Source organism: Colossoma macropomum, unplaced genomic scaffold, assembly GCF_904425465.1.
Source record: "Colossoma macropomum unplaced genomic scaffold, Colossoma_macropomum, whole genome shotgun sequence".
NCBI lineage: Eukaryota > Metazoa > Chordata > Actinopteri > Characiformes > Serrasalmidae > Colossoma > Colossoma macropomum.
This window is the reverse complement of record NW_023495401.1, coordinates 40001-52024: the sequence shown is the minus strand read 5'-3', so window position 1 is coordinate 52024 and position 12024 is coordinate 40001. Positions and strand designations below refer to the sequence as shown.

The following is a 12024-nucleotide window of genomic DNA, read 5'->3' as shown; positions in this document are numbered from 1 at the left end:
AATAGAAACACTGGAAAAGTCAAAGTTCTGTTAATTAAATAAATAGTTATTTTGATTATATTATGTATTGATATTGTGTAAATTCGTTAATATTATTATTATTATTATTATTATTATTATTACAAAATCTAACTGGATACATTTCTTGGTCAGTGTGCTAAAGGGGGCTTTTGTCTTGTGTCTGATGGGACTTCCTACCCCAAAGGTCAAACATATTTTTTCTCTCAAAATTAAATGTACAACTCTCTCCACATCCCCACCCTCATCTCCCGCAAATACATTTTAACAACTTTGTATAAAGGCATAAATGACTATTTATATGTGAAAAAATAGGTCAAAAATAGATCAATTGATCTAAAAAAAGGTTGTCAGAATGTCAGAAACTTTCTGGGTCAGTAAAACTCAGGAATAGGGATTTGGACCCATCGGACCCATCATTTCATGAAGAGAGAAAATGAGGAAGGGGCATATTAACATGGGGGGCTTCATCCTGCAAGTTAAAAAAGCTATTTGTTGTACCAAATAAGATGCAATGAAAGATGAACTGTGTTTACGTTGGTGTTGAACCGTGAAGCTGGATAGAAGTGGCTCTAGGTCAGCTGGGGTCTTCCAGGGCCTGCTGGGGTCAGCTCAGGTCAGCTGTGCTCAGTCTGGGGTCAGTGTGGGCCTGTTTACACTATACTGTTTCACTTCACTTTTATGCTGGTGTAAATTGTTGAGAGACAGTAAATCTATTCATCTTGGTAAAGCTCTTAGTTTACGGAAACCATTTGCCAAATAAAGATCTGCAACTGTAAAATGTTTTGTTTGTTGTTTATTCAGTAAGACTGTCTTAATTATGAGGCTTATGCAGACATCCAGGTGATTATAGAAGATTCACAATTTTTAATAAGACCCACCTGGTTTAGTTTGTGGTGTTGTAATTTATCACAATACTTTAACATCTCCTGTATGTCTGTATGTTGTAAACACATTAATACTCTACAGACTAGACAGACACGGTTACTCTGAGGTCAGTCTGGGGTCAGTCTAGGGTGAAAGTCTGGATTATAACAGTATGTCAAATTCAGAAGCCATTGCAAAAAATGGTAAACACTTAAGTTTGTTTAATATTTATGCAATTTATCTAGCAGTGTAACTAGGAGGTGGTACATAATTATTATCTATTTTTAAAAAATACATTTATTACTTATTCACTTTGGAAGATGATATATTATTATTATTATTATTATTATTATTATTATTATTATTACTATTATTATTATTATATATTTGCCATTTCTAAAATGTTGTGTAAATCCTAAGGAAGTACAAAAGCAAAGTTGTTAAACCTGTAAGTGCTGGAAATCACAATCACATTGTTGAAAGTATTTAAATTCTAAACACACACAAGTCATGTCCAGTTATGTCCAGGTTCCTCTGGTGAAGCTGTAGTGATTAGGTCACTGTTAAGATTCAATTAGATAAAGTTGCTTCAGTTTAGCAGGTTAGATCAGTGCATGCTGGTGGATTAGAGAGTGAAGTTTCTGCAGGTTCAGTAACGTACACAGCGTAGCCTGCGACAGTTCAGGACGTCACTTGGATCAGGAGACACCAGGTCAATACGGAACCCTTCAGCCATCACCACCCTCAGCAGCTCAGCCATGAAGCTTGGAGTGTCAGAGATGGAGACACCGCCATTGCCATGGGTTGAGACATTGCTATTGCCCTGGGTGTAGATGCTGTTTTCAGACTGCTGAGTGGTGCTTAGCTCCCGGAAGCCGTGCCTGATGTGCTGTTCCAACGGTAACTCTGATGGACATGGAACCCACTCCAGCTGCAGGTCCATCCGCCCTGGCTCCGGTGCCATAGAAACAGCACCTGTGCGATAGGAGAAGCTGGAGCTCAGTAGCTCAATGAGCGGATGTGAGGTGCAGAAGATGTGAGCGGTGTGGACGCGGACGATGCAGGAGCGCAGCTCGTAGTTTTCAGGTTTGCGTTTGTAATTGAAGTGTAGGACTCGCTCCTGGCTGTCCACCTCTGCACACAACAGTGCCCCTCCTGAGCCACACCCACCACGAGGCTGCGCCTCCCTGCGCTCCAGCTCCTCTAGCAGTGGGCGGATCTGGAAGAAGTCGGCCTCACGGCGCAGCAATGTAAGCTCAGTGAAGTCCCGTGGCAGGTCCAGACTGTTGCAGCGCAGGAAGTTGAGGATGTATCGGAAGGGTTTCCCATCGCGGTCAATGAAGAAGTTTCCATTCCGGTCCCGGAGCAGCGGGATCTGACCGGTGAACATGGCACCTAGCATGGAGTCCCGGCAGCGCGTGAGCGTGTCCAGTGTGGTGGTGTAAAGCTCTCCCCCCACATTCACACAAACAGGATCACACACTCCCTCACAGTCTAGCATCTCCATACACTCCTAAACACACTCGGTGTGTGACTGCAAACCTGCGAATCTCTTCACCCCAGACTGACCGCCGAAAGCGCTCGGTCAGCTGACTGGAGCTGTATAACAGAGGTTTTGTTTCCCTTACAATCACAGAGAGTGAACAGCATATTAATGAGTGTAGAGCAGAGCTGAGAAAGCAGACCTGCTTTCTCTGAACTCTTAAAAAAACAGAAAACAATTCAAATCACTGAACTCTTAAAAAAACAGAAAACAATTCAAATCAACAACATATCTTAATTTTTTATTTATAGATCAACAAACTACATTTTAGAAATGTTGTCCAGAACTATCTTATTCAGACAAATTAGCTAATTATTCATCTTACACTGCTGAAAATGAAATTTCTCAAGTGAAATCATCTTAGATTTTGTCTAAATATCTACTGACAGATCAATTTGCTTGGTTTAAGAAACATACTTGAAACAAGCAACATTATACACCAATATAGTCAAAATATGTAGAAATAAGTTACAAAATGTAATAATATTATATATAATAATAAAATAAATAATATTTCTACAACCATCTTAAATTGAGAAATACTTGTTATTTAGATGATAACACTTGCTAAGAAATCATTTTTTGCAGTGTAAAGGACCCATAGACTACACATATACATTCTGTTTTATTTTCCTCTGAGCTCTACTTACAAACATTGTGCGGGTTCATGCACCAAAAACCTGCTGCAGGCTGAATGGGTGGAGCTAAACTGCTGTAGGCTGAATGGGTGGGGCTAAACGGCTGTAGGCTGAATGGGTGAGGCTAAACTGCTGTAGGCTGTATGGGCTTAAAAATGAATAACTTGTTGTGTGAGCGTGTGTGTTAGTGTATGGTGAGTGTGTGTGTTAGTGAATAGTGAGTGTGTGAGCGTGTGTGTTAGTGTATGGTGAGTGTGTGTGTTAGTGAATGGTGAGTGTGTGAGTGTGTGTGTGTTAGTGTATGGTGAGTGTGTGAGCGTGTGTGTTAGTGTACGGTGAGTGTTTGAGCATGTGTGTTAGTGAATGGTAAGTGTGGGAGCGTGTGTGTTAGTGAACAATGAGTGTGGGAGCGTGTGTGTTAGTGTACGGTGAGTGTGTGAGCATGTGTGTTAGTGAACGGTGAGTGTGTGAGCATGTGTGTTAGTGAACGGTGAGTGTGTGAGCGTGTGTGTTAGTGTACGGTGAGTGTGTGAGCGTGTGTGTTAGTGAACAGTGAGTGTGTGAGCGTATGTTAGTGTACGGTGAGTGTGTGTTAGTGAACAGTGAGTGTGTGAGCGTATTTGTTAGTGAACAGTGAGTGTGTGAGCGTGTGTGTTAGTGAACGGTGAGTGTGTGAGCGTGTGTGTTAGTGAACGGTGAGTGTGTGAGCGTGTGTTAGTGTACGGTGAGTGTGTGAGCGTGTTTGTTAGTGTACGGTGAGTGTGTGAGCGTGTGTGTTAGTGAACGGTGAGTGTGTGAGCATGTGTTAGTGTACGGTGAGTGTGAGTGTGTTTGTTAGTGTACGGTGAGTGTGTGAGCGTGTTTGTTAGTGTACGGTGAGTGTGTGAGCGTGTTTGTTAGTGAACGGTGAGTGTGTGAGCGTGTGTGTTAGTGAACGGTGAGTGTGTGAGCGTGTGTTAGTGTACGGTGAGTGTGTGAGCGTGTATGTTAGTGAACAGTGAGTGTGTGAGCATGTGTTAGTGAACAGTGAGTGTGTGAGCATGTGTGTTAGTGAACAGTGAGTGTGTGAGCGTGTGTGTTAGTGAACAGTGAGTGTGTGAGCGTGTGTGTTAGTGAACGGTGAGTGTGTGAGCGTGTGTGTTAGTGAACGGTGAGTGTGTGAGCGTGCGTGTTAGTGAACGGTGAGTGTGTGAGCGTGTGTGTTAGTGAACGGTGAGTGTGTGAGCGTGCGTGTTAGTGAACGGTGAGTGTGTGAACGTGTGTGTTAGTGAACGGTGAGTGTGTGAGCGTGTGTGTTAGTGTACGGTGAGTGTGTGAGCGTGTTTGTTAGTGAACGGTGAGTGTGTGAGCGTGTGTGTTAGTGAACGGTGAGTGTGCGAGCATGTTTGTTAGTGAACGGTGAGTGTGCGAGCGTGTGTGTTAGTGAACGGTGAGTGTGTGAGCGTGTGTGTTAGTGAACGGTGAGTGTGTGAGCGTGTGTTAGTGTACGGTGAGTGTGTGAGCGTGTTTGTTAGTGTACGGTGAGTGTGTGAGCGTGTGTGTTAGTGAACGGTGAGTGTGTGAGCATGTGTTAGTGTACGGTGAGTGTGAGTGTGTTTGTTAGTGTGCGGTGAGTGTGTGAGCGTGTTTGTTAGTGAACGGTGAGTGTGTGAGCGTGTGTGATAGTGAACGGTGAGTGTGCGAGCATGTTTGTTAGTGTACGGTGAGTGTGTGAGCGTGTGTGTTAGTGAACGGTGAGTGTGTGAGCATGTGTTAGTGTACGGTGAGTGTGAGTGTGTTTGTTAGTGTGCGGTGAGTGTGTGAGCGTGTTTGTTAGTGAACGGTGAGTGTGTGAGCGTGTGTGATAGTGAACGGTGAGTGTGTGAGCGTGTGTTAGTGTACGGTGAGTGTGTGAGCGTGTATGTTAGTGAACGGTGAGTGTGTGAGCATGTGTTAGTGAACAGTGAGTGTGTGAGCGTGTGTTAGTGAACAGTGAGTGTGTGAGCATGTGTGTTAGTGAACAGTGAGTGTGTGAGCATGTGTGTTAGTGAACAGTGAGTGTGTGAGCGTGTTTGTTAGTGAATGGTGAGTGTGTGAGTGTGTGTGTTAGTGAACGGTGAGTGTGTGAGCGTGTGTGTTAGTGAACGGTGAGTGTGTGAGCGTGCGTGTTAGTGAACGGTGAGTGTGTGAGCGTGCGTGTTAGTGAACGGTGAGTGTGTGAACGTGTGTGTTAGTGAACGGTGAGTGTGTGAGCGTGTGTGTTAGTGAACGGTGAGTGTGTGAGCGTGTGTGTTAGTGAACGGTGAGTGTGTGAGCATGTTTGTTAGTGAACGGTGAGTGTGTGAGCATGTTTGTTAGTGAACGGTGAGTGTGTGAGCGTGTGTGTTAGTGAACGGTGAGTGTGTGAGCGTGTGTGTTAGTGAACGGTGAGTGTGTGAGCGTGTGTTAGTGAACGGTGAGTGTGTGAGCGTGTTTGTTAGTGTACGGTGAGTGTGTGAGCGTGTGTGTTAGTGAACGGTGAGTGTGTGAGCGTGTGTGTTAGTGAACGGTGAGTGTGTGAGCGTGTGTTAGTGTACGGTGAGTGTGTGAGCGTGTGTGTTAGTGTACGGTGAGTGTGTGAGCGTGTTTGTTAGTGAATGGTGAGTGTGGGAGCGTGTGTGTTTGTACGGTGAGTGTGTGAGCGTGTGTGTTTGTACGGTGAGTGTGTGAGCGTGTGTGTTAGTGAACGGTGAGTGTGTGTGCTTTACAGACGAATCTGTAATCTCGAGAGCAGTGATCATCATTATATCGTCCATCTCTGTGGAAATGAGCACAGTCTTCTCCTCCTCCCAGACCATGAGCCGTCCAATCATCAGGCTGACCAGGCATCCACTCACTGCGTGCACACACACACACACACACACATATACAGATCAGGAAGGTTGTAAAATTTAAAATTCAGTTTGATCTGATACATTTTTCGGTGACACTGTCCTTGAACAACATTCAATTCAATCCAAGATTTATTTATAAACCATTTTTACAGTGTCACAAAGCAGCTTCACAGAAATCTGGGTCTGAACTGTGTCTACAAGAAAAACTGAGGTAGAGCATGTCACCAGCTTTAAGTTCATATGCATCCATATCTCTGAGGATCTGTCTTGAAACTTCAGCATGTACAGCAGCTCCACTGTGGCCAACAGGAAGTGGTGTACAGAGTGGTGAAGATGGCTCAGTGCATCATTGGTGCGCAGCTCCCCACCATCAGAGACCATTACCAGCAGGACCAGAGCGACTAACACTGATGAACAGTCCTTTTGCTGATACTTCCAGAGGCGATTTGTAACACGGTAGTGAGTGACTCAACAGAGGATATGCACTGTGCGCTTCATCACATTTCGGCCCAACGTGAGTTTACATGGACTACGGCTTCATGGCTGATCTGTTGTTGCTCCTATATGCTTTCCAATAATAGCACTTACAGTTGACAGGCAGATCTAGCAGGACAGAAATTTCACAAACATGTGGCAAAAGGAATCCTATGACAGTGCCATGTTTAAAGTCACTGAGCTCTTCAGTGTGACCCATTCTACTGTCAGTGGAGACAGCATGGCTGTGTGCTTGGTTTTATATAACTGTTAGGGTGAAACATCTGAGCTCAATAATTAGGAACGTTGTTGAATAGTTTAATTAAAGGCACTGATATCATCAGAAGTGGGAGTGGTGGTGATGGTGTGGGGGGGTGGGCAGTGAGGCTTTCTGCACAGCAATAACATTGACATAACAGGGGCAATAAGCATGTCATGGCAGGTGTCATCACAGAATTTGTTCAGTAATATAACAGCGTCATTTTACCATTACCAGTTATTGTCATAACAGATGTCATGTTTGATGTAAAGACGGCTTCTGTCACATGCAATTTTTTTATTTTTTCATCAGTAACTGTCATAACTTCAAACATGATTTCATCTGTTATGACAGTTAACAGCAACACTACTGTAGGGTACTGTTCTTAATGCTACCTGCCACCTACATAAGCTTGTCATGACAACTGACATAACCCTACATAAATGTTTATAAACAGTAAAGTGTTACCAAATGAACTTGATTGTTTACATGACACTGTTGTACTACTGAATACAGCATATAACATCTGCTCTGAGAGGGACTTTAATATACTAATGCGCACAGTTTATATGCATGTGCACTGGGAGTGTAACAATTTACATATTTACAGGTTCAAAGTAATATTGAGATTTGATTTTGATGTGTGTTATTTTCTGTGTTAAAATGTTCTTGTTTCTACAGAATTCTAATCACGTTCTACACAAGTTGATTTGTCTCAGATTAATAAAAATTCTCAGTTAGAACTGTTTCAGCTGCTGTTGTGCCGCCCTCCAACAAATAAACCCAAACATCGCAACCTATACAATTTACAATCTCTTCAGATAAAAAGAACAGCCATTGGAGTTAGTGTCCATAGCATAAGCCCCGCCTCTTCCTGCACCAGCTTTATATTTACATTCAAAGTCATTATTAAATACTGTACTAAAATCATTATATTACGTTAAATCTTTCTTTAATCAGAAATTAATAAAAGAACAGCTTTATTAAATTCTCACCTCCTGATTATCACAAAGGGTGTTCCATCCAGCCACTCCCACTCTCCGGTTCTCTCATCACTCAGACCCAGCCAATAATAATGGGGCTTTGTTCTCTGGATCACAAACTCCTACACACACACACACACACACACACACACACTTCCATCTGAAACCTCAGTCACATGACCATCAATCAACAACAATACATTCAACATCACAGTCATTTACTGCTATACCAAAACATTTAAAATTTTAAAACATTTAAAATGTATTCTTAAATACACTAAATTCATAACCACTGCTAAATTTCTGACCACAGCTGAATTAAAGAGCACATATTCATTTCTGACCTTAAATTCCAGACCATGTCTAAATTCCTGGCCTTTAAATTCAGACCATAAGTTTCTAACCATAGCTAAATGAATCTTGAATTCTTGACCAGCACTAAATTCCTGATTATACATTTCTGGCCATGCGTAAATTCCTGACCATAAAATTCTGATCATAGTTAAATTCCTGACCATAAATTTCTGACCACAGCTAAATTCCTGACCTTAAATTCCTGATCATAAAATCCTGACTATAGCTTCTCCTCGTCACTCCTGCACTTCTGCTGTTGCTAGAAGTAGCTGTGTTGTTTCAGAGGGTAAACTCTGATGGATGGACTGTTTCCATCCATCCAGGAAGATTCAAGGTTACTGGTGGGTTTTTCATGAAGAGTGCTGACCTTTTCCTCTTTGCTCTTCAGGATCAGAAGTTCTGCTTTCATGCTCTCACACTTGTCTCGAGCTTGGTGCCATGACATCCCATAATCAGAAAAATAATAACAGTGGGAAGAGAAAGGAGTCCAGTCCAGTGGACAGCAATGATCCTGCGTATCTACACACATGCAGACAAATCAAGTGCAACTCAATGATAATTAGTACACAATTATTAACTAGATAGTTTATGAGATGAGTGAAGATGAGAGGTTAGGCAGTGACCACTGACTCTACTCTTGCCCCCCCCCCACTTAACACTAATGCTTCTGATCCAACCAAAAAGTTAATTAGCTAGAACAGGTGTGACAGATTGTGATTGGAATTCGACTCCACGAGAAGGTGGATCTCCAGGACCAGGATTGGTGAGCACTGGTGTACACTGACATGTTTAAGTCTCAATCAAGGGTGGAATTCAGTGGAGTAAATTAACTGAACTCCACCTTTTAGCTGGCTCCTTGGTTGGAAGACTCATAGGAGGCACTGAATGGAGGATCACTGAACTCTTTGTAATGTGATTATCTGGATCATGTCTGATATTTAATGGAAAGTAGCCCATTAAGTACCTTAAAAGTCACAATAAACATTTCAACTGGACGCTGAACTTGACCGAAAGCCAGTGAAGATATGCTAAAATTGAAATAATATGATCATTTCTTTTTTTTTATTTTTGCATCAGTGCGTAATCAAGGTGTAGCATTTTAGACTACTGTAGCTGTCCCACCAAGGAGTAACTGATGCCAAGAAACAATGACCAATTTGTTGTCTGTAGTAGTCTGAACACAATGACACAAAATTAATCAATTCTTTGATTACAACCCTGTTTGCAAATAAGTTGGGACACTGTGAAAAATGCAAATAAAAAAGAATGCAGTGATGTGCAAATCATTTTAACCCCTTATTTAACTGAAAATAGCATAAAACAACATATTAAATGTTGAAACTGAGAAATTCTATTGTTTTTTATGTATGCCCATTTTGAATTTGATGCCAGTAGCACATAAAAAAGTTGGCAACAGGGCAGGAAAAGACTGGTAAAGTTGTGTAATGCTAAAAAAGCACCTGGTGGAACATCTCACAACTAATTAGGTTAATTGGCAACAGCTCAGTAACAATGATAGGGTATAAAAAGAGAGGCTGAGTCTTTCAGAAGCAAAGATGGGGAGGGGTTCACCACCCTGTGAAAGACTGTGCAGGCAAAGAGTGCAACAATTTAAGATTAGTGCTATAAATGTAAATAAATGTAAAATAGCAAATAACTTTAAAAGGTTCAGAGAATCTGAAAAATCTCTGTATGCAAGGGCAAGGCCATAAACCAATATTGGCTGGCTGTGATTTTGGCCCCTCAGGCATCACTGCATTAAAACAGACAGAATTCTGCAGAGGAAATCAGTGCATGGGCTCAGAAACACTTCTGAAAACCACTGTCTGTGAACACAAATGCAAGTTAAAACTCTACCAAGAAGAAACCAAATATAAACAAGATCCAGAAATGCTGCCACCTTCTCTGGGCCTGAGCTCATTTAAAATGGACTGAGGGGAAGTGGAAAACCGTGGTCCAAAATTTGAAATTATTTTTGACCGTGTCCTCCAGGCTAAAGAGGAGAGGGACCATCTGGCTTCTTATCAGCGCATAGTACAAAAGCCAACATCCGTATGGGGGGGGGCATTAGTGCATATGGCATGGGTGACTTGCACATCTGTGAAGGCACCAATAATGCTCAACAATATATACAGGTTTTGGAGCAACATATGCTGCTGTCCAGATGATGTCTTTTCCATGGCTCTGTAGTAGAAGAGTCCAGGTGCTAAACACTTGGCACATTATGAAACCAAAAATACAACAAAGGAGACCCCAAACTGTAAAGCAACTGAAATCCTGTATCAGAAACAGGAAAACGTTTCACATTTAAAACTACAGCAGTTAGTCTCCTCAGTTCCCATACACTTAAAAGAAGAGGTGATGAAACACAGTGGTAAACATGCTCCTGTCCCAACTTTTGGAACGTGTTGTTAGCATCAAGTTCAAAATGGACATGTATTTTTCAAAAAACAATAAAATTTCTCAGTTTCAACATTTGATATGTTGTTTTTATACTATGATAAATTAAATATAGGGTTTAAATGATTTGCGTATCATTGAATTCTGTATTTATTTACATTTTGCACAGTATCCCAACTTCTATGGAAACACGGTTGTAAAAAAAAAAAAAACAGATAATAATCTCTTTAAAGCAGAATCTTCTTTGTGGTCAAATGGAAGATACAGTTCATTCATCATAATGATGAAACACAGCATTACATTTTGAATAGTATGGCTAAGAGACAACAGCTGTTTCATGTCAAATTCAGAGTTCCAATAGAAGCAAAATAAACAATTACATTTTTTAAATAAATTAGAATTCGGGGTGGTTATGGGTTAGGGCATAGGGAATTGGGAATAGGGATGTAGAGTCTGGTATTTGTAGTAAGGTTAAGGTTTAGGGGTCAGGATTAGAATTTGGTTTGGAGTTAAAGGTTAGAGGTGTGGAAGGAACGTTTTCACTCACCATTGTTCTTGAGCTTGTTGAAAACACATTTCAGTTGAGACGCAAACTCTCGATTGTTTTGCACATCAACAGACACTAACACACACACACACACACACACACACACACACACACATATATGAGGTGAATAATATATAATTAAGAGATAGAAAATACATTCATGTGTCACACTTACATACTAAAAAAGCAATAACAAATTCATTAACAAGGACTGTTATATGGTCAGTAAAGATACTTACTGTCCTGAGCCTGGACCTGCAGTGCATTCAGGTTCTGCAACATCTCACTGAGCTTCTGCTGAACAGCCTCACCTAACACAAACACATAATCAATATCAGAATCTTCTACATTCACCAAGTACAGGACGTAAAAGTTCTTTCTCTAGATTTAGGTTTATCTAAAGGGATCAATGGAAATGTTTAGGTGGATTTTGTTCAAGAGAAAAGAAGCTCTGCAGGTGGCTTTTTGTTCCAATTGTTTAGGGCCTTTACTGTTGGTAGTGTGAGTCTTTAAGACTTTAACTTTTGGTACTATCAGTCTTTATGGCTCTGTAGTGTTAGTCTTTAGGGCTTTTACTCTTTTATTTTGGTTGTGTAAAACTGTAAACTGTAATTATAGTATTACAGGTGAGTGTATGTGTACCATTTTTGTCCAATTGTTGGATTCTGGAGGTGATTGATAGTAGATTCTGAGTCAGGTTGCTGATGTCTCTCTCCACAGCAGACAACTTCCTGTCCACTTGCACTTCTACAACACACACAGTGTTGGGGTGAGTGGGTGGAGGTGTATGTGAGCCAGAGGTGTGTGTGTGTGTGTGTGTGTGTGTGTGTGTGTGTGTGTGTGTGTGTGTGTGTGTGTGTGTTTCTCACTGGTAACAGAGATGGAGATGATGAGGATCAGAAGAGCAATTGCTGAAACACCCAACACACAGAAACACCAGCGAGACTGTCCACCAGGAGGCATTGCAGTAAACCTGGACATAGCTTCTATCTCACATACAAACAAAACATATAAAGCATTTCACTACAGTTCACACTGAAAAACATTAATCACAGATAAATTACAGATTTACACATTACAGCTTATTAT

At 41.4% G+C, this 12024-nt stretch overlaps 2 protein-coding genes across 4 annotated transcripts in view; both read right to left on the bottom strand.

The window, feature by feature from the left end:
- Window positions 1-798: 798 nt before the first annotated feature.
- LOC118802058 (BTB/POZ domain-containing protein KCTD11-like) lies at window positions 799-3650 on the bottom strand. The gene has a single exon (XM_036562513.1). The coding sequence runs from the start codon at window positions 2390-2392 to the stop codon at window positions 1535-1537; it is 858 nt and encodes a 285-aa protein (XP_036418406.1). The 5' UTR covers window positions 2393-3650; the 3' UTR covers window positions 799-1534.
- Window positions 3651-5629: 1979 nt separating this feature from the next.
- Window positions 5630-12024, bottom strand: part of asgrl2 (asialoglycoprotein receptor-like 2) — a 7776-nt gene continuing 1381 nt past the window's right edge. The window contains exons 3-9 of one of the 3 annotated variants that reach the window (XM_036562511.1): window positions 11805-11925; window positions 11578-11682; window positions 11175-11246; window positions 10936-11010; window positions 8356-8507; window positions 7647-7756; window positions 5630-5920 (exon numbers count right to left, since the gene is read on the bottom strand). In XM_036562511.1, coding sequence (XP_036418404.1) covers window positions 5764-5920; window positions 7647-7756; window positions 8356-8507; window positions 10936-11010; window positions 11175-11246; window positions 11578-11682; window positions 11805-11925 — 792 coding nt within the window. In that variant the 3' untranslated portion in view covers window positions 5630-5763. The remainder of the gene's footprint in view (window positions 5921-7646; window positions 7757-8355; window positions 8508-10935; window positions 11011-11174; window positions 11247-11577; window positions 11683-11804; window positions 11926-12024) is intronic. The other 2 variants (XM_036562512.1, XM_036562510.1) reach the window with 2 other exon arrangements.

Excerpts from the sequence above, each read along its gene's own strand:
- LOC118802058 (XM_036562513.1), bottom strand. The coding sequence starts at position 2,392 with ATGGAGATGCTAGACTGTGAGGGAGTGTGTGATCCTGTTTGTGTGAAT.